The following is a 22,625-nucleotide window of genomic DNA, read 5'->3' as shown; positions in this document are numbered from 1 at the left end:
TATGTTATAGACAATTTTTATTGTGTGACTGTGTTAATTAGGGACGACCAATACCTAACAAACACCTACTGTACACGTGAAAAGATTTTGGTCAGGTTTGTCTGATGTTGACTTTTGACTTATCATAGCTTATCAACATATTTATGTCCACCATGATGGGTTTAACAACAATTAAGTAATTATGTAACTACAGTATAGTACTCAAACGTAGTGGGGATGGGTAAACACTCCCTGTTGAAAGTGTGTTTATTATCTGTGTGTACATACCTGAGGGAGTGTATGTCTGTGTAATCTGTATCACCTGTCTCTTCCAGGATGAGGAGGGTCCAGAGGTGCTGCTGGTGAAGGAGGAGGGGTATGAGGAGGGTCTGGGGAACCCTGAGGAGAACATGGTCATGGAGGACAACGAGACTACACCTCCTCCTAAACCCACAGAGGAACCAGCTGAGCAGCATAGAACCACACACAGTCTCACTGAGGTGAGTGCACTGTGAACTACTGTCTGAATGGTGTTTGGTCAGTGCCCGTATCCACAAAGCATTTTAGAGTAGGAGTGCTGATCTAAGATCAGTTTTGCCTTTTAGATCATAATGAATATATAGGGCCCAGATTCACAAAACACATCTTACGCAAAAACCTACGAACTATCTTAAGAATTTTGGGGGGATCCTTCTTGTTCTTAGTTCATAAGATAGTAAGAGCAATTCCTCAACAATGTCTTAAGATTGAATGATTTTCTTACGAGCTTCTCAAATATCTTCTTCTTAAGATATTTGTTGCTAGGCAACCGTTTTATCTAGCTATTTAGCTAGCAATGACAATCATGTTAGCATATTTCGTACTAAGATGACTGTTCTAAAACATGTTCTTAGGTTTAAAATAATCAATGCTGAACTTTCAGATGACGTTTGTGAGTGTATTAAACATGTTCAATTGCTTTCATGAGCTTTTTCTCTCACCGCCCTGAGTTTAAGGCAAGGGTTTAGCTATCTTGGAATTAAGAACATTTCCAATAACTTCATTTTCAAGAATCTAATTTCTTCTTAACTTTTTGCTGAAGGAGAAACATTGGAAATAGCGCAAGAACATTTCCAATAACCTTTTTGAGGAATAGCAACTTTGCTTAACTTTCTATAGTTAAGGAAAAAATGGCAGTTAAGAACACATTTCTTCTTAAGAAGGTTTTGTGAATCTGGGCCCTGATCTTCGATCAGCACTTCTACTCTGAGAAAAACTTTTATTATTTTTTTTATAATTGTTTCTTTACAACACATCACACTCAACCACATCAAAATGCACCACATTTCAACACATTACATCGTTCTCGCTCATCCTGGTCTAAATACGTTTTTGACTGTGGGGTTTATTGTTGATGTACTCTTCTCATACTTTGTTTACTCGATATCTAGCAAACTCATTCAAAACTGTCGCTGTCTTAGCTGTGTTGACACTCGCACACAGCCTATCCTTGCACCCACCGTCACAGCGGATTAATGAAATGCGTAGTTCGGAGAAAATAATTACAAAAATAAATGTTTTTCAAACAACTAACGTTAAAATAAGAGCACAAAGTGTGAACCACCTAGCTTTGGAATAGTTACAATGTCTATTTCCCTGCCTTTGAGAGGAGCGGGCTAGTAGATACCCATAGACTTAGCAATTGCACTAAGCTAATTACAGTATATGCTACCTTCAACTTCCTTTAAACTGCATGCAGAGACATAAAAATGGTATCCATGAGTTTGTCTGACTGGATAATTATGAAATCACCAAAGATACCAAAGTATCCATTTAACCAATTTACCAACTGGTGATTTCACCAGGCAGGCCAAAACTCCATCCCACCAAAACAGGCTGAAATTTCAGGTGGACTTTTTAAACAGCTCTTACACTAAAAGGCATTATCATGATTTTCACAATTTTACAGTATTATTCAAACCTAATAGTGTGGAAATGGATATAAAATACAGGAAAAATACGTATGACTGCACTGGGCCTTTAAGACTAAATTTATCATCAAGACCTGGGCCCTTATCCACAAAGTCTCAGAGTAAGAGTGCTGATCTTTCCAAATAACCTTACTCATTATGATCTAAAAGGCTAAACTGATACTAGATCACTCCTACTCTGAGAGGCTACTTCATCCTATGGTACTACAGTAATGACATTTGTTTACTCATTTGTATTTTAATTTATGGCCAGTAGACAGAAGACAGGTAATGAATTGAACATAGTTTCATGGATTGTGAAATCTATGGCACGTCACATTAAAAAGAAACTAATAATTAATTATATTAAGAAATTAAAATGTGTCATAGCCCTGTTGCAAGAAACTAATTTAATGGGACAAGTCTTGGAACAAATGAAAAAATATTTTGATGGAGAAATATATTTCACATCTTACTCACTGTTATTGTTATTGTTATTCTTCAATAAATCAAACTCCAAAGCAAATCAGGGGGAGAAAAATAGATTTATTTGAAAAGGACAAATCATAGATGTTATGCTGGGAGGTAGATTTTCATTCCCCCTGTCCTCAGATTTTCTCCACAGAACAAAGAAACAGGATGCCACTTATAACACCCCACCCTAGCCTGGAGTTGACCAATCAGATGACCTTGCAGTACAACTGGGCCAATGGCCAAATAACAAGTATCCTGCTCCAGACTCAATGTACAGACCAATGAAAACGTGGCACACGTAGCTCTGAGTTCAGGACTGACATTCCACAGATTCTAAACAGCTGTTTAACTGAAAACCAACTATTTCCATTGACAATTTCCTATTGACCATTAGTACTCTCGTCCTCTCATCGTCTGTGTTGTGTATTTATCTCCAAAATATTATTATAATCACCCAAAGCAAGGGGAGAGGCAGTGCTGTTCAAGAATACTATTAAGCACAAGTTAAAGTCTCAGTATGTTGAGCTCAACGGTCGGTTTATTTTCAAACATGTTATATTGGGCAATGCAGAAGTGCTTATTGGGAATATTTATGGGCTGCTGAGTGGAACAGCAGTCAAAGGCATTGCATCTCAGTGCTAGAGGCGTCACTACAGACCCTGGTTCGATCCTGGGCTGTATTACAGCCGGCCGTGATTGGGAGTCCCATAGGGACTTAACTGACTTGCCTAGTTAAATAAAGGTTAAATAATGAGGATATAACTTTGCTTTTTTTCTGATATTCAGTGTCGACTATACAATTTCCCAGAAATACCATGTATTATAGGAGGGGATTTTAATCAAATATTGAATGTGGAGGACAGATCAAGTAAGAAGGCCTTTCCAGCTACAAAATCTAGAATATTACTATTATATATGATCAATAACAATGGGCTTGTAGACATCTGGCAAATACTACATCCAGTAGACAGAGTATACATTTTACTCTCCAGTCCCCAAGGTCTACTCCAGACTAGACTAGTTTTTTTGGTCCAATTTACAATCAGTGACAATAGATAACATTTTTATCTGATCACAGTCAGGTAAAGTTGGTTGTAGAAATAGAGGTAAACCTAGGGCTGTTGCGGTGACTGTATTACCGCCACACCGGCGGTCACGAGTCATGAAGGCAGTCAAATTCCACGTGACCGTTTAGTCGCAGTAATTAGTCTTCTCCAAGCTCTGATACTGCTGATGGTCATTATTAGCCTACCAAACTTGCTAACTGCCTGGTACTCAGCACTCTATTGTCCCTCTAATCACACTGAAATCAATGAAAATCTATTTGAAAATCTAATCAAACACTTATTGAGCTCCCATGAGCTCATGTTGTGCAACATTTCAAAAGGCCATGCAATTGTGTGAGAAAATAGAGTGATGGCCTCTACTAAAAATAGGAGGATCAGCTTTCTATAGGCTAGGCCTACTATATATATTTCTCAACTTTCCTAATATTAAGCACATTGCATATATTTACAACAGGAGTATAGCCTACCTGACTGGCATGAAAATAAACCACGGGGGAAAGTGTCCTCCTTTCGGTATTTAAGTGTATAGATGACATGTATTCTTTCCCGCTGACCCTGTTTCAATACAGGTGCATAATAATGGTCCATTCTAAATAAAAACAAATTTCACACACATACTAAATAATATGTAAAGGCAAGATTAAATCAAGAATAGTCTGATGGGTGACAATATAACCCTATCACTTGTGAATGATGCCCAGCATAAGAAACAATGCATTTTTTTGCAACTTTTTCAAATCATAGTCACACACCTCATGTAGCCTAGCCCATAGGCCTATATGTTTCAATAAGGTTTGTATCACAACTAAAGTGGCCAAATAACTTCTTAAAATTTAGCACATTAATCCGCTTTACAAGGGGTGTAGAGCCTAACTGGCATACATAAGCAGTGCGTAAGTTTCAAGTTTGGGTTAGATCATTTTCACCATAAAAATGCACTTTATAATAAAATCATCACATGCATAATTGCGTTTGCGATCACTTTTGATAATGGTGTTTTCCGCTAATGGAACATTCGCGCTTATATCCTACTACCATGTGCACATTGCAGCGCTTATAATGTGAAGAAATAGCCTAATAGTTTATCAATATTTTAAGCTAAACGTTCTGATCTGTTGTGTCAGTCACATTGCATAAAAAAGTTTTGGGGATGCTAGTAGTTGTATTAATTTGAGATCTATCGCATCCCACAACTGTCCCAGACTGTTTGGAATATTTATTTCTCGCACAGAATAGAATAGGTCGACCTTTGTACTAGTAGATTGAATAGTGCTTTTGCTGTTCGGTAGGCCTACTCATATTGTTGGCTGACGAAAATTAAATGGACAGGTCTTCTAATATGTGACCCGTTACAGAAACTAGGCGTATGTCATTTGTCACTACCTCACAGGAGAGCCGTTTGAATGTAGACTTTTTTTAAAATCAAAATGCGTTTTTAGGCAGAAATGCATTCTCTAACATGTGAACTTTCATGTGCCTTAATAACAAACTTGTATGCTGTCTGTAAATAAAAAATAAATGGTTAAATTACAAACCTAGTTGGTTTAGCCAGAGAAAAAGACAGCAAATCATGGCTAGTGGGAAGGTTGCTAAAATAATGAGGGGGCTGGACATGCAGAGAGATTAGTTTAGATTGGTCTGCCATATAGCACGCTTCTGTCTATTTGAGCTGGTCAGTATGTCTAGGTTGTCCTGTCTAACGCTGCCTTTAAAAGAAAAATGGATCCCGTAGTAAAAATGCATAAACCTAATGTCAAGTTAAAGTGTACTGTTAACTAGCTAGTATTAGCTGGCTCGCTAGCTAAAGTTATGTGTATGCTCTCTACTTTCTGGAGACCGAGTTTTGAAATCAGTGGAATTTGAGAATGATATCTAAGGAGATAGAGTAAACACCTGTCTCCGGATTACATCTTCAAACTAAGGGCAACCATGGCATCCGACAGAAGACGCGTCCAACCATGATGTATACTGGTAAGATAGTCAACAAAAATGGCCAGGCCTTATTTAATTTGGTAGCTCCTCTTTACCGCCAAATCCGGATACCTATAAAACTGCCGAATTTCACTACCCTCTTTCCCAAGGCCATAGCCTCAGGAAACATTTCAAAGCGAGAGAAAATGACTACCCCCATTCTCCTGGAAGAGAAAGTGTCAATTACTATACTAATATCATAATCAGCAACCCCAAAGGTTTTAACTACAAACAAAACATGATTATAATAATCCCACTGTACTCCCTCAAATCATGAATCGTTTGTTTTAATGTACCCCAAAGTTTATGTGCGCTTAATTTAGCATGCGCTACCCTTAGACATGGCAACATGTATCTCGCCACCGAGTCTAACAATTCCCTTCCATATCATATTATATGACCGGTCTCTCTCTTCCATAACCATGTAAAATTATCCTGGTATTGTTACTAGAACAATGTCCAAAGGCATACGTAATAGCTGATTTGCCTTAGATTGTTTATGTTAATTTCTTATGGCTGCAATCCCGTTAACGGGATCTATATGACAACAGCCAGTGAAAGTGCAGGGCGCCAAATTCAAACAACAGAAATCTCATAATTAAAATTCCTCAAGCATACAACTATTTCACACCATTTTAAAGATACACTTCTTGTTAATCCCACCACAGTGTCCGATTTCAAAAAGGCTTTACAGCGAAAGCACCACAAACGATTATGTTAGGTCACCGCAAAATCACAGCCATTTTTCCAGCCAAAGACAGGAGTCACAAAAAGCAGAAAGAGATGAAATTAATCACTAACCTTTGATGATCTTCATCAGATGACACTCATAGGACTTCATGTTACACAATACATATATGTTTTGTTCGATAAAGTTCATATTTATATCCAAAAACCTCCGTTTACATTGGCGCCATGTTCAGAAATGCCTCCAAAATATCCGGAGAAATTGCAGAGAGCCACATTAAATAACAGAAATACTCATCATAAACTTTGATGAAAGATACATGTTTTACATAGAATTAAAGATACACTTGTTCTTAATCCAACCGCTGTGTCAGATTTCAAAAAAGCTTTACTGCAAAAGCACAATATTCAATAATCTGAGAACAGCGTTCAGCCACAAAAGGAAGCCATACAGTTACCCGCCAAATTGTGCAGTCAACAAAACTCATAAATAGCATTATAAATCTTCACTTACCTTTGCTGATCTTCGTCGGAATGCACTCCCAGGGCTCCCACTTCCACAAGAAATGTTTGTTTTGTTCGGTAATGTCCATCATTTATGTCCAAATAGCTATTTTTGTTAGCGTGTTTGGTAACAATTCCAAGGCCAGGAAGCGCGTTCACTAAAAGCAGACGAAATGTCAAAAAGTTACGTAACAGTCATTAGAAACATGTCAAACGATGTATTGAATCAATCTTTAGGATGTTTTTAACATAAATCTTCAATAATGTTCCAACCGGAGAATTCCGTTGTCTTCAGAAGTGCGATGGAACAGAGCTCGCTCTCATGTGAACGCGCATGGTCAGAGCATGGTCAGCTCATGATAGACCTTACTCATTCCCGTCTCCTTCGGCCCCACTTCACAGTAGAAGCATCACACAAGGTTCTACAGACTGTTGACATCTAGTGGAAGCCGTAGGAAGTGCAAACCGACCCATATCCCACTGTGTATTTGATAGGCGATGAGTTGAAAACCTACAAACCTCAGATTTCCCACTTCCTGGTTGGATTTTTTTCTCAGGTTTTTGCCTGCCATATGAGTTCTGTTATACACACAGACATCATTCAAACAGTTTTAGAAACATCAGAGTGTTTCTCTCCAATAGCAATTCCCTAATGTTTACTGACAACGGCCATATTCAACAGGCAATAGACAAAGCGAATTTACCAAGTACCCCATTTAACAATGTCCATTGAGAACGCACAACGACTAAAGTGGCTTGCAAAAGTATTCACCCCCCTTGGCATTTTTACTATTTTATTGCCTTACAACCTGGAATTATAATATCTTTTTGGGGGGTTTGTATCATTTGATTTACACAACATGCCTACCACTTTGAAGATGCAAAATATTTTTTCTTGTAAAGCAAACAAGAAATAAGACAAAAAAACTGAAAAACTTGAGCGTGCCTAACTATTCACCCCGCCAAAGTCAATACTTTGTAGAGCAACCTTTTGTAGTAATTACAGCTGCAAGTCTCTTGGGGTATGTCTCTATAAGCTTGGCACATCTAGTCACTGGGATATTTGCCCATTCTTCAAGGCAAAAATGCTCCAGCTCCTTCAAGTTGGAGGGGTTCTGCTGGTGTACAGCAATCTTTGTCATACCACAGATTCTCAATTTGACTGAGGTCTGGGCTTTGACTAGGCAATTCCAAGACATTTAAATGTTTCCCCTTAAACCACTCGAGTGTTGCTTTAGCAGTATGCTTAGGGTCATGCTGCTGTGGGGATGGTGTTCTCGAGGTGATGAGAAGTGTTGGGTTTGCGCCAGACACAGTGTTTTCCTTGATTGCCAAAAAGCTAAATTTTTGTCTCATCTGACCAGAGTACCTTCTTCCATATGTTTGGGGAGTCTCCCACATGCCTTTTGGCGAACACCAAAAGTGTTTGCTTATTTTTTTCTTTAAGCAATGGCTTTTTTTCTGGCCACTCTTCCGTAAAGCCCAGCTCTGTGGAATGTATGGCTTAAATCTTCGCTGTGGAGCTTTGCAGCTCCTTCGGGGTTATCTTTGGTCTCTTTGTTGCCTCTCTGATTAATGCCCTCCTTGCCTGGTCCGTGATTTTTGGTGGGTGGCCCTCTCTTGGCAGGTTTGTTATAGTACCATATTCTTTCCATTTTTTAATAATGGATTTAATGGTGCTCCTTGGGATGTTCAAAGTTTGGGATATTTTTTATAACCCAACCCTGATCTGTACTTCTCCACAACTTTGTCCCTGACCTGTTTGGAGAGCTCCTTGGTCTTCATGGTGCCGCTTGCTTGGTGGTGCCCCTTGCTTAGTGGTGTTGCAGACTCTGGGGGCTTTCAGAACAGGTATATATATACTGAGATCATGTGACACTTAGTCCACCTGTGTGCAATCTAACTAATTATGTGAATTCTAAAGGTAATTGGTTGCACCAGATCTTATTTAGGGGCTTCATAGCAAAGGGGGTGAATACATATGCACACACCACTTTTCTGGTTTTTATTTTTAATATATATTTTTTTTCCATTTCACTTCACCAATTTTGAGTATGTCCATTACATGAAATCCAAATAAAAATCCATTTAAATTACAGGTTGTAATGCAACAAAATAGGATAAATGCCAAGGGGGATGAGTACTTTTGCAAGGCACCATATACCATTTAGCTAAGCTAAGAATGACGTGAATAGTCAAGTCAACAAACGCTGGGTAGTTGAAAGGCATATAGTTAATATACTAGCTCGATGCAATGATATACTATGCAGTTCATAAAGATAGCGCAAGCAACAAATTTCATACTTAGTTAAAACAAATAATTTATATCTTAATACCAATAAGCATACTACATACTCAAATGACTTCACAAATAGTACGGTTAGAGCGATTACGCTGATATAACGCTAATATCAATACACTGGTGTATTGAGCTAATGATTCTTCTTTTATATCATTGTGCCAAGTCATAATTGCGTCCCTGAATTCTCTATTAGATTTCCTGTCAGCAGAAAATGCTGCCAATATCGATCCATGATTAGATTTTTTGATATTCGTGTTGAATTGGTAGAATGTTTGTGCGCTTCTAATAGTGCCTCTATATCTTGGAAAAATAATTTATTCAATAAATATAGCATCTCATCTCTTACTGCGAAAAACACATTTTCGGGCCTTTTCTCTTTTTTTATTTATTTCACCTTTATTTAACCAGGTAGGCCAGTTGAGAACAAGTTCTCATTTACAAATGCGACCTGGCCAAGATAAAGCAAAGCAGTGCGACAAAAATAACAACAGAGTTACACAAACAAATGTACAGTCAATAACACAAAATAAAATAAAAATCTATGTACAGTGTGTGCAAATGTAGAAGAGTATGGAGGTAGGCAATAAATAGACCCTAGAGGCGAAAATAATTAGAATTTAGCATTAATACTGGAGTGATAGATGTGCAGATGATGATGTGCAAGTAGAGATACTGGGGTGCAAGAGGGTAAGTAATAATGTGGGGATGAGGTAGTCGGGTGTGCTATTTACAGATTGGCTATGTACAGTGATCGGTAAGCTGCTCAGACAGCTGATATTTAAAGTTAGAGAGGGAGATATAAGACTCCAGCTTCAGAGATTTTTGCAATTCGTTTCAGTCATTGGCAGCAGAGAACTGAAAGGAAAGGCGGCCAAAGGAAGTGTTGGCTTTGGGGATGACCAGTGCAATGTACCTGCTGGAGCGTGTGCTCCGGGTGAGTGTTGCTATGGTGACCAGTGAGCTGAGATAAGGCGGGGCTTTACCTAGCAAAGACTTATAGATGACCTGGAGCCAGTGGGTTTGGCGACCGATATGTAGTGAGGACCAGCCAACGAGAGCATACAGGTTGCAGTGGTGGGTAGTATATGGGGTTTTGGTGATAAAACGGATGGCACTGTGATAGACTGCATCCAGTTTTCTGAGTAGAGTGTTGGGGGCTATTGTGTAAATGTCATCGCCGAAGTCAAGGATCGGTAGGATAGTCAGTTTTACGAGGGTATGTTTGGCGGCATGAGTGAAGGAGGCTTTGTTGCGAAATAGGAAGCTGATTCTAGATTTAATTTTGGATTGGAGATACTTCATGTGAGTCTGGATGGAGAGTTTACAGTCTAACCAGACACGTAGATATTTGTAGTTGTCCACATATTCTAGGTCAGAACCTTCCAGAGTAGTGATGCTGGTCGGGCGGGCGGGTGCGGGCAGCAATCGGTTGAAGAGCATAGAGACTGCCAGAGGTCTGGACAACAGGCCCTCCGATTTGACACACTGAAATCTATCTGAGAAGTAGTTGGTGAACCAGGCGAGGCAGTCATTTGCGAAGCCAAGGCTATTGAGTCTGCCGATAAGAATACGGTGATTGACAGAGTCGAAAGCCTTGGCCAGGTCGATGAAGACGGCTACACAGTATTGTCTTTCATCGATGGCGGTGTATTACCTGAAATGTATTACCTGACAGAAAAATCCCGTAAGCGTTTAGACAATCATATAATGTTTTAACCATATCTCTAACAAATGATCCATAAAGAGACCACTCTGAACCTACGTACATCTACGTATGGGTTGTTTAAGTTACATCATTATATTCCCAGTATTAATTGATCAAATCTTAAGTAATCGATTATACACACATGGTTATTTCTCATTCATTTTTTTCTTCATATCTTCACAGAATCAATATATAACGTAGGAAATCGTAGGTACTCACATTAATCAATCACTCCGTTTCCAACGACTCATACATACACTCCCAGCGGAACCCAAAAATGTTACTTTCCCGGACGCTGCTCTATGGGAATAATGCTCCACGGTTATTATAGAATAACATCTAGCACTTAATACCACCCCTTGATATTCTATGATGGGCAGTGTTGAACGTAACCCCAAGATAACGCTACATATCAAAACTTATTATCCAAAATGTAATATCAGCTTATTATACACATTACTATTTCTTATTATTCAAATTTAAGATTAACATTTATTTCTACCCTCACACACTATCGTATCACATTCACAAACACAGTACACACAGGGGAAATGAGACAGACAAGAGGAAAACAGTTAGCGCTGTTTTTAGATTTCAAAACCTTGTCTATATAAACAGGGAAACCATACCATTATCAAAAGATTGCCTAATTAGTGGTCCCACAATGGGGTATTGCATCCACACTGGGATGCCGCCCGCCTACTGCGATTACTATGGTATAGATTATTTTATGTCTATCCAAATGTGCAAAACTACCTACAGAGTACCCATGTCTCCTATCTAATTATGTAACACGGTCCCAAAAAATCCAACCTTACCTCATATTTCCTAAGTATCAGGAATAACAAAACACTTACAATAACACAAAACAATAGTAACCCAGGGCGTACCCGTTTACCTCATCAACAAAACATTTAATCAATTACATACAGTTTATAATTTGAACTTCAGCAAGCCAGATGACCTCACAAGGCGTCACCTGCACTACAGTCCCTCATTCAACGAGCTTCACCAAGCCGAGTTCTCTCTCAAGATTACCCACGCTCTAGTCCTTCACTCCACATTAACCTGTGCTCAACTCAGTATGACGGATCTGGACTTTTGGTTGCCTGCAACTGGCTAATTAACAAGGATACCTCACGGAAGTCCACTCTTATCAACTCAACTCAGTCCTGCTAGTTACCTCAGCTGTGGCCCTCTTAAGGAAGACCTTACTCTCAACAGGGGCCTAGCCATCACTTAATTAGTTGCCAGCCCAAGCTTCAAAAGACTCCTCTCAGTTAACTCAAAGGGAGAGAGTCCTAAGAACCTTACTCTATTTCATAAAACAACCATATGGTGCATAAACATAACATAATCTTGTAATTATGCTACCACAAAGTTGATCAACTTTCAAAGCAAAATTACGTTCCCATTCTTCCTCAACTTTTGTAGCTCTGAGTCTCTACTTTTTTCAAATGTAAAAAACACAATTTCAAAATGTTCTACATAAGACCTATTTGAGCCGGTCGGTCACATATCTTTAATATGCATCTCGGAATTGGATAAGCACGCACGCAGTTGCATCCCTGATGTGTCTGTCTTAACTTGTAGCCTGTAAGAAAGACCCAATCACGTGATGGAGCGCGCCGCACTCAGGGAGAAGCGCACAACAACCACTGGCCGCAAAAGGCATGGATTTTTTTTAGGTGCATTACGGCCACACAAAGGGAGTGCCACCGTGAAATTCTAGGCATTATCATGTGCTTGTCAAATTGTGGATGAGTGACTGATGTAGTGTGTACAGCCTGCGTAAAAAACTAAGCAGAGCTCATGCCTTTCAAGCAACTTTTTTCAAATTATCATTAGTCGCATCATGCAGCCTTACAATGAATAAAACAATCTAAACATATAGCCCAACATTTGTAGAACAACTAAATATACATTAATAACTCTAAATTAAGCATATATGAATACCTATTTCTTTGTTAACCGCTCAACACAGAATAGCCGCGTGTGTGCACTTCCTCAAATCGAAAATATCCTTTATTCAGCGTTGTTCAATTGTATTCGTCATACTATAAAATAATGCCACAGAATTCTAAGCAAGTCTTGTCTGCTAAATGAACTAGTGTAGCCCACAGCCATTTGGCACATCCAGATCAGGACAACTCAGATGCTATTCTGTTCTTCTGAAATAGACTACATTTTCTTTATATCATGTTTCTTTAGACCTGTCTAAAATAAACAATGGATTTATTGTGATGGTGCAGGCTATATTAAATGTTTTTATTAGACGTTTTACAATGTAGATGTTCCTAAGGTCTGCATCAGTGGCTTGTAGGCTATGTGTGGAAGCCAGGAGATGGAAAGATTTGGGTTTGGTCCTTTGTTTATAAGATGGGTCTGCAGTATATACAATAGCCCTAGAGCAGCAGTTATAACAAATTGTTTATCTCCTTTATGTTGGAGAGGGGCAGAAGGCAGGGATGTCCAATGTCTCCATTGCTTTTTGTTTTAGCGTTAGAAATATTAGTAGAAGCCATAAGACGACAGAGTGATATTGAAGATTTGTGGTGGGAAAGCATGAGCATCAACTGGCAATGTACACAGATGACATGTTGTTTGTTAGGAATCCTGAAACATCAATTACGGGGCATCTCAATTTGGTCAATGAATATACAGAGATTGCTGGCTTCAGAAAATTTTGGAAAAAGTCAGAGGTACTACAATAAATGATCGATGCACTGAAGACCAAATTTCAGATTTCAATTTAGTTGTCACGTTCCTGACCTATTTATGTTAGTTTTTGTGTGTTAGTTGGTCAGGACGTGAGGTTGGGTGGGCATTCTATGTTATCTGTTTCTATGTTGGTTTTGGTTTGCCTGGTATGGCTCTTGATTAGAGGCAGGTGGTTTGCGTTTGCCTCTAATTAAGAGTCATATTTAGGTAGGGCATTCTCACTGTTTGTTTGTGGGTGATTGTCTCCTGTGTCCGTATGTTATGTTCGTACCACATAGGACTGTAGCGTTTGTTTGTTTCGTTTTCGTTTCGATGTCGTCTGTTACCTGTACGTAAGTTTATGTTTAGTTATGTAAGTTTATGTTCAGGTCTCGTCAACGTCGTTTTGTTATTTTGTAGTTTTGCAAGTGTTTGTTTCGTTTCGTGTTGCCATCTTTATCGTTGTGTTAATAAAGATGGCTTATTTCCCAAAGCCTGCGTTTTGGTCTGAGGATCCTTCTCTCCTCACCTCATCTGAGGATGAGGAGAGCGTCACCCGTTACATTAGTTTGGGCACCATAAGGTCTGAATTATCTTGGTATTTTCCTATCATCAAATAATAAGTTCATGCTTGAAAAGAACTTGGAAGCTATTTTGAATTCCTTGAAAGCAGACTTTGAGATGGTCCTCCCTCTTTTTGATGTTCTGAGCAAGAATTGAAATAATACAAATTACAGTGGCTCCAACAATCAATTTTAAACTAAGCATGCTGCCTCTCAATCTACCACAATCTTTCTTTAAGAAGATCAATTAAATGATCAGTCAAAAGTTTGGACACACCTACTCATTCCAGGGTTTTTCTTATTTTTTAAAAACTATTTTCTACATTGTAGAATAATAGTGAAGACATCAAAACTATGAAATAACACATATGGAATCATGTAGTAATCAAAAAAAGTGTTAAACAAATCAAAATATATTTGAGATTCTTGAAAGTAGCCACCCTTTGCCTTGAAGACAGCTTTGCCCACTCTTAGCATTCTTTCAACCAGCCTCATGAGGTAATCACCTGGAATGCATTTCATTGAACAGGTGTGCCTTGTTAAAAGTTAATTTGTGGAATTTCTTTCCTTAATGCGTTTGTGACACGGTTGGGGTGGTATACAGAAGATTTTGGTAAAAGACCAAGTCCATATTATGGCAAGAACACCACAAATAAGAAAAGAGAAATGACAGCCCATCATTACTTTAACGTGTTTGGGAACAGGGGCAGCATTTTCACGTTTGGATGAAAAGCGTGCCCAGAGTAAACTGCCTGCTACTCAGGCCCAGAAGCTAATATATGCATATTATTAGTATATTTGGATAGACAACTCTGAAGTTTCTAATACTGTTTGAATTATGTCTGTGTATAACAGATTTCACATGGCAGGTGAAAACCTGAGAAAAATCCAACCAGGAAGTGGGAAATCTGAGGTTTGTAGTTTTTCAAGCCATTGCCTTTCGAATATACAGTATCTATGGGGTCATATTGCACTTCCTAAGGCTTCCACTAGATGTCAACAGTCTTTAGAACCTTGTTTCAGGCTTCTACTATGAAGGGGGAGCGAATAAGAGCTCTTTGACTAATGGGTCTGGCAGAATGCCATGAGCGCGAGCTGCGTTCCTTTTCATTTCTAAAGACAAAGGAATTGTCCGGTTGAAACATTATTGAAGATTTATGATAAAAACATCCTAAAGATTGATTCTATACATCGTTTGACATGTTTCTACGAACTGTAATATAACTTTTTTGACTTTATCTGGACTTGCCTTGTGAATTTCGATTGGTGAACTAAACGCGCTAACAAAAAGCCGGTATTTGGACATAAAAATGAACTTTATCGAACAAAACAAACATTTATTGTGGAACTAGGATTCCTGGGAGTGCATTCTGATGAAGATCATCAAAGGTAAGTGAATATTTATAACGCTATTTCTGACTTTTACTGACTCCACAACATGGCGGGTATCTGTATGGCTTGTTTTTGTGGTTTAGCGCTGTACTCAGATTATTGCATGGTGTGCTTTTTCCGTAAAGCTTTTTTGAAATCTGACACAGCGGTTGCATTAAGGAGAAGTATATCTTTAATTCTATGCAAAACACTTGTATCTTTTATCAAAGTTTATGATGAGTATTTCTGTAAATTGATGTGGTTCTCTGCAAATTCGCCGGATGTTTTCGAGGCACATCATTACTGAACATAACGCGCCATTGTAAACTGAGATTTTTGGATATAAATATGAACTTTATCAAACAAAACATACATGTATTGTGTAACATGAAGTCCTATGAGTGCCATTTTATCTCTATTTCTGCTTTTTGTGACTGCTCTCTTTGGCTGGAAAAAGGCTGTATGTTTTTCTGTGACTAGGCGCTGACCTAACATAATTGAATGGTGTGCTTTTCGCTGTACAGCCGGACACAATGGCTAGATTAACAAGAAGTTAAGCTTTAATTTGGTGTATTGCACTTGTGAATGTATGAAAGTTAAATATTTAAAAAAATATATATTGAATTTCGCGCTCTGCCATTTCAGCGAATGTTGTCGAGGAGTTCCGCTAGCGGAACCCCTAGCCTTAAGAAGTTTTAAGACATGAAGGTCAGTCAAGAACTTTGAAAGTTTCTTCAAGTGCAGTTGTAAAAACCATCAAGCGCTACGATGAAACTGGCTGTCATGAGGACAACCACAGGAAAGGAAGACCCAGAGTTACCTTCAAAGTAGCAACCCTTCTCCTTGGTGACAGCTTTGCACGCTCTTAGTATTCTCTCAACCAGCTTCATGAGGAATGCTTTTCCAACAGTCTTGAAGGAGTTCCCACATATGCTGAGCACAGGCAGTCAAGCCGACAGATAAACAATTACATTTAAACATAATTTGAATGAATTGTAAAGTTTCATAAAAGATGTCCATTCCAAAAACCACCTGGCATCCAGGGTGTAAAAATAATTCTTAAATCAAAAAAACAAGGGGACTACACCTTCCTTTAAGGGAAAAATGGGGTGAAGATTATAAAATACAAGAAATGTAATGGAAAAAGGTGTCGACACTGTTTTAGAACGCAAAGACATTCTAAAACACATAGTTTAGCATAATATAAATCAACTGAACTCCATGTAAAATGAACAAGGCAAAAATGACAACTGACAGCAAATATTGGATATATAAATCAGATGATGCTGGGCTTTGAAGCTACTGTCTTAGAGTGAACAAAAACAGGGAAATGTCATTTGTAATTAACACCAAACGTGTATTGATACCAAATCATTATACCAATCAATAAAATATAATTCATACAAATCATGTAAACAATGAGAAACTGAACTGCTGTCATTTCTTTCTCTGTGACTGCAAATGTATCATTATTCATACTATCAATTACCTATTTATTTGTTTTTTAAATTTTGTTGCAGCCCTCCCATATATGCAACATTATTGTTTATTTCTTTTTGGGGATGAATTCATATGATATGCAAAGAAAAGAAAGTATGGAGATTTAGGTTTCAAGCTTATTTCCTGCAATTCTACACATTTTGTCATGGGGTGCAAAGAAAATGTTGCAGTTTTAAAGCTAATTTTGTATTAATTCTACACAATTCTCTCCACCAACAAGAGTGGTGTGAACAGTTTGTCATGAATAGTGCTTGTGCCTATAGAAATAGACGTGGCGCGTTCCCTTTGGATGTTCCCCAAAGCTGGAATGCAGGCCCCCGAGTCAAAAAGTTTCAGAACCCCTGGTCTACTGGCTCCGCTGATTCAGCCTCCCTCTGTGCTCACTATGCATCCAACTGTGCATGTTCTTCCCCAGTAAATGCAGGCTCAAATAAACAAGTCTCTGAATAAAAATTGTCTTCTACCTCCAAGTCCGACATGATTTATCAAATATTATGATGATTTGCCAATTAGCAAGCTAGCTACTTTAGCTACTAGAGTACGCAACAGCTGGCTGCCTCCCAGGAGTTTTGTTTACAAAACCACATCAAGTCTCAAAGGAAGAGAGAGCAGGCAGAACCCAAAGTAGTCCGTAAATCAGGAAGTTGAAAGAATCTAGTTTCCTACGATTATCAGTAATTTTAACAAATGTATAAATATTGATTACTATGTAAGACAAATTACCAACCACCCAGCTATGGAGAAGTTAGGTCTATTTCCCTGCTTTTGAGAGGAACTGGCTAGCAGATACCCATAGATTACCAGCAATTGCTCTAAACTAACGATATGCTTCCTTCAAATTCCACGCAGAGACACATCAATGAGTTCGTCTGACTCTGGTTAAGAAATTCCCAAATACCTAGTATCCCTTTAATAGACCAATAAGAAACAGAGTTCCAAACCTCTCTACCAATAACAGCTAGTTTTCAGTTTTCCCCTCCCCACTCAGACCACTCCCAGACAGTCCTAGCTAAATTATTGCTTGAGAAATTGCTCTTTGCTAAGAAGCTATTTAATTGAAAACAATCACAGTAAGGTACTTAATTGTTACCCAGAAATACTTTTATATTGAGATAAAAACAGCTGCATTGGACCTTTAAGTCTGGGACCATGACTTTGAATTATCAAACCATTAAAAGGGTTTGTTTGGGATTTTGACAATTAAGCTATTTATCTACTTCCCCAGAGACCGATGAAGTCGTGGAAACCATTTTTACATCTCTGTATGTAGGAAGTTAGAGGTAATTTGCAAGCCAGTGCTAACTAGCTCAGCTTAAACACTGGAAGTATTTGGGTACAGCTAGCATGCTAGGTGTACCCAAAGACCTCCATTCTTTGCCCTAAACTAGTTAGCATTGGCTCTGCAAATTACCTCAAACTGCCTGCATACTAGATGCAGAGACATAATAATGGTATACACCAGTTCATCTGACTCTAGGGAAGTAGATAAGAGCTTCATTCCCAAAATCCCTAACTATCCTTTTAAAGAGTGTCAAGAAAGCAAATCACCTAACGTGTTTGCATAACACTCATAGCAATCCCTCATTGCCCAATCAGAAGATGCTCCATAGCAGGGTTCTTAATCCAACATCCTCTCACTGTATTTCTTACAGTCAGTAGACATGGAGGATGGGAAGCCTGATCTGCTGCTGGTCAAAGAGGAGATGATAGAAGATGGACCAGAGAGCATTGACCTGCTGAGTGGACTAAAGATGGGGGAGCAAGGTAAGGGAGACATAGATATACTTCAATGGGAATAGTGATGCATCTACATAAAATGAAATCAATAAAACTGAGTATACCAAACATTAGGAACACCTTCCTAATAATGAGTTTGCACCCCCCCACACTTTTACCCTCAGAACTGCCTCAATTCATCAGGGTATGGACTCCACAAGGTGTCGAAATCGTTCCACAGGGATGCTGTCCCATGTTGACTCCAATGCTTTCCACAGTTGTGTCAAGTTGGCTGGATGTCCTTTGGTTGGTGGACCATTGTTGATACATACGGGAAACTGTTGAGGGTGAAAAACCCCAGCAGCGTTGCAGTTTTTGACAAACCGTTGAAAAGGCACTTACATTTTTGTCTTGCCCATTCACCGTCTGAATGGCACACACTCAAGTCCATGTCTCAAATCCATGTCTCTTATTTAACCTGTCTCCTCCCCATCATTTACAATGATTGAAGTGGATTTAACAAGTGACATCAATAAGGGATCATAGTTTTCACCTGGTCAGTCAATGTCATGAAAAGAGCAGGTTTTCTTAATGTTTGTATACTCAGTGTATGTTTATAACTCAAATAAAATGTATTTATACAGCCCTTCTTACATCAGCTGATATATCAAAGTGCTGTACAGAAACCCAGACTAAAACCCCAAACAGCAAGCAATGCAGGTATAGAAGCACATAATGTATAAACTTGATGATTTAATTGACTTAAACTCCATATGTAGAGTTCTCTGCATGTTTGTAAAGTCTATTTTGTAACCTTTTCCTGCAGGTGATTGGCTGGAGGATAACAGAGGAGACTGGGTGGCTATCTTGGATACTCAGACTGCTGCAGCCAAGGGCCCAGGGGACAACATCACTGAGCAGGCCAGGACCAGAGGCGAGATAGTGGAGGTCAGTGGATGGGACAGCGTCCTCAACTCTGGGCTGGGGAACAACACTGTTAACCACAACCAGAAACAGACAGTCGAACACAAAACAACATCCAAACTTAGTCTCCATGACAACAGACTGGATGAAACCAGGACGAGGCGTAGATTTGGTCTGCAGGGACAGGGAGGTGTCCATATGAGAACAGACACAGACTCGGCTAGCAATGCTCCGTCCTGCTCCTATAGTTGTGATTCAGAGAGACTGATGGTGCCTCAGGTTAACCCCCTAACAGATGCTGCCTTCAGCCTGCCTTCTATAGGATCTATCAACTGGAACATGGACCCTGCGACAACACAGACACTCCCTGGCCTTCATCTTCCTCACACTCCTCTAATGTTAAACCAGACCTCAGACAATGCCGGTGCCTCAACAATAAATGGCTACACAAGACCATTGACAAATGACAGTAGTAGAGACAGAATCAGTAAAGGTGGCAGCGCCAAAGAGAAGCGCTTCCAGTGTTCGTTCTGTAGGAAAGCCTTCAGTTTCCCCAAACAGGTGGAGATCCACCAGAGGATGCACACGGGGGAGAAACCGTTCGGCTGCCACCTGTGCCGGGCCAGTTTTTCTCAATCGTCCAGCCTGAATAGGCACCAGAGAGTCCATACAGGGGAGAAACCCTACAGCTGCCCCCAGTGTGAGAAGAGGTTCTCCCGCCAGCACCAGCTGAAGGTGCACCTGAAGGTCCACACAGGAGAGAGGCCATTTGCCTGTACGCACTGCGGGAAGAGGTTCTTAGAGAGGAGCTACCTCAGGATACACCAGCAGAAAATGCACATGGCCCATGTATAGAGTATAGTGGTGACATGTAATGTAGTACTAGTTAGTTTGTTAGTAGTTAATTTGTATAGAGTATGTAGTACATGTAATGTAGTTAATTATATTGTTTTATATGTAGTGTGGAACTGGATGAGGTTAACTGAGGAGATCATGAGTATGATGAGGCAGAGTAGATGATATGGTGATGGTTGGTGTGATGGTGTCTAAAAATGCTTCACTGATGAGTGACAACTTTGTCCTGTTGTTTGATCTGGTGTTTCATAATGAGTGCCTTAATTAATGTTTACTTGACATAAAGTAGTGAAGATGTGTGTAATGTAATCTTGAACCTTTCCCAAAGTATTCTATTTACCATAGTGAGAAGTTATTCTACTTGTCACGTATCATTTTGTGTAATAAAAGTACTGTACTTCACGTTATGTGAGTGTATGACCATCTTGTTGAAATTAAATACAACATTGACTCTGTGCTGACTGACTTGGTTATTTTTGTATTATTTCAGGGACTGAGTTTCCCTTGTCACAGTCGAACCAACACATATGGACATTATTTATAATAAACTCCAATGGCTCCATATTTTTGGGTACTTGAATCACAGAGTTAGAGATGGGCTTGACTGTGGCTAACATTTGATAATATCATGTCATGTTTCTGTTTGTACAGCAAATAATTACTTCTATAAACCTGTATATTATCTTCTGTACAATGTGTTTACAGTCTGCAGTCCATGAGGACCTGCTGATAACTGGTGTTCCTGGCGGGAGAGATCGGACCCTTGAGGCGGCTGTTCACAAACCCTGGCCCCGGATCAGAACACTGGATCAGGAGCCGTCGCTCTTCCTTCCTGAGTCGCAACTAGGACCGAACCACGAGGGACAGAGACTCCACCACCACACAAAACACAACCAGTGGACAGGTGGACTGAACAACCTCAGTCCTGGTGGTCATCAGAGAGACAGAGGCTCCAGTCAGGGATCCAGTCTGCAGCCCAGACCCTTCTCTTCACAGTCTCAGTGCAGGGATGGAGCAGGGCCTGGGGCTGATAAAGATAGACCCTCCTGTTCCTATGATACAAACACCACAGTATCCATGATGAACAGAGCAGGTCAGCCTGGGCTTCAGCCTAAACAGAGAGTGGTGGGAGATCCCCCTGGGCCTGGGTCTAGCCTTCCGCAGCTGCTTCATTGTTACCCCACGAATACAGACAGGGGCAGTATGGGCAGTCACCACAACAGGTACCTAGCCTATAACACAGCACACAATCCCAACAACACCCAAACAATGGCTCCATCTCATGGAGGGCTCTCTGGTGACATTGGGTCAAAACGTGGGAGCCCAAGCATTGGGACCGACGCCGACAAGCCATACTCCTGCCCTACGTGTGGAAAGCGATTCGCTAAGGCGAAATATGTGAAGCAGCACCAGACCGTTCACACCAAGGACAGCTTCAAGTGCAAACTATGTTACAAGAGCTTCTCTTTCCTAAGTAGCCTTATCAGACATAGGAATGTCCACAACAGGGAGAAGTCATAGCTTGATATGTATACGAGGGATGTCTGGGAACTCGTTTTTTATTTTGATCCCTCAGTTGAGCATCTGGATATGCTCACATTCTCACATGATACAGACTTGGTTGGTGTGCTGGCATAGCCAAAACACTGTCATGTTATTGAAGAGTAAGACTATATTTCCCCTCTGAATGTGTTTTTTCTTATGTTCTATTCATAAAATACACTTTTTTTATAACAAGTCAGGTGAGATGACCCTGATGTCATGCTTTCATTGGGGAAGAGGTCCAAAAACAACCCCTTACTGTGTCCCTTTCCCCTATTGCCCTCCCATGGCACTGGGTAGTAGGTAGGAGTTCTCCTTAATCAGATAGTTTTCATCTCTCATATCTGTTATAGCTGTAGCAAACATTGCCACTCAATAATTGACTTACTCAGACACTGTTGGCTATATTTATACTGATGTGCGTCAAAACATTCTCAAGTCAGGTCCCACTTAACTGTTTCTGTTAAGAAAAACCCCAGAGTTCACAAGCTTATCTATCATCAATGGTATGGGATCTTTACAGTCCTTGGCCTCAAGCTGTTTGCAGTAAATGGCCTGAAGGCTCCAGGTCTTGTGATGACGGGTGAAATATTAAACATGAACGAATGTAACCCTGTATTTGATATTACAGACTGACTGTTCTCTACAAACTGGAGTGTACATCATTTTAACTCTTTGTTAAATTGTCATTTGAAACAGGCTTGTGCAAATACCCGTTTTAAGAGAGAGAGTAAAAATAGGCTAGAACAAGTATAGTTTAATATTTACCTTTCCTGATGTGATGTTGATGGAATAAAGTAATTCCATGATTTTCTA

The 22,625-nt window shown here is 39.6% G+C and overlaps 1 protein-coding gene across 2 annotated transcripts in view; it reads left to right on the top strand.

Annotated features, from left to right (window-relative positions):
* Positions 1–22,625, top strand: part of LOC129841190 (zinc finger and SCAN domain-containing protein 12-like) — a 25,507-nt gene extending 2,882 nt beyond the window's left edge. Inside the window, exons 4-7 of one of the 2 annotated variants that reach the window (XM_055909347.1) lie at positions 315–479; positions 18,425–18,536; positions 19,315–19,436; positions 20,973–22,625. In XM_055909347.1, the coding sequence (XP_055765322.1) occupies positions 315–479; positions 18,425–18,536; positions 19,315–19,436; positions 20,973–21,788 (1,215 nt within the window). In that variant the 3' untranslated portion in view covers positions 21,789–22,625. Of the gene's footprint in view, positions 1–314; positions 480–18,424; positions 18,537–19,314; positions 20,723–20,972 lie in introns of those variants that run through there. The other variant, XM_055909346.1, reaches the window with a different exon arrangement.

Source organism: Salvelinus fontinalis, chromosome 42, assembly GCF_029448725.1.
Source record: "Salvelinus fontinalis isolate EN_2023a chromosome 42, ASM2944872v1, whole genome shotgun sequence".
Taxonomy (NCBI): Eukaryota; Metazoa; Chordata; class Actinopteri; order Salmoniformes; family Salmonidae; genus Salvelinus; species Salvelinus fontinalis.
Note: the sequence above shows the minus strand (reverse complement) of the source record. Positions and strands in the feature narration are given on the sequence as shown.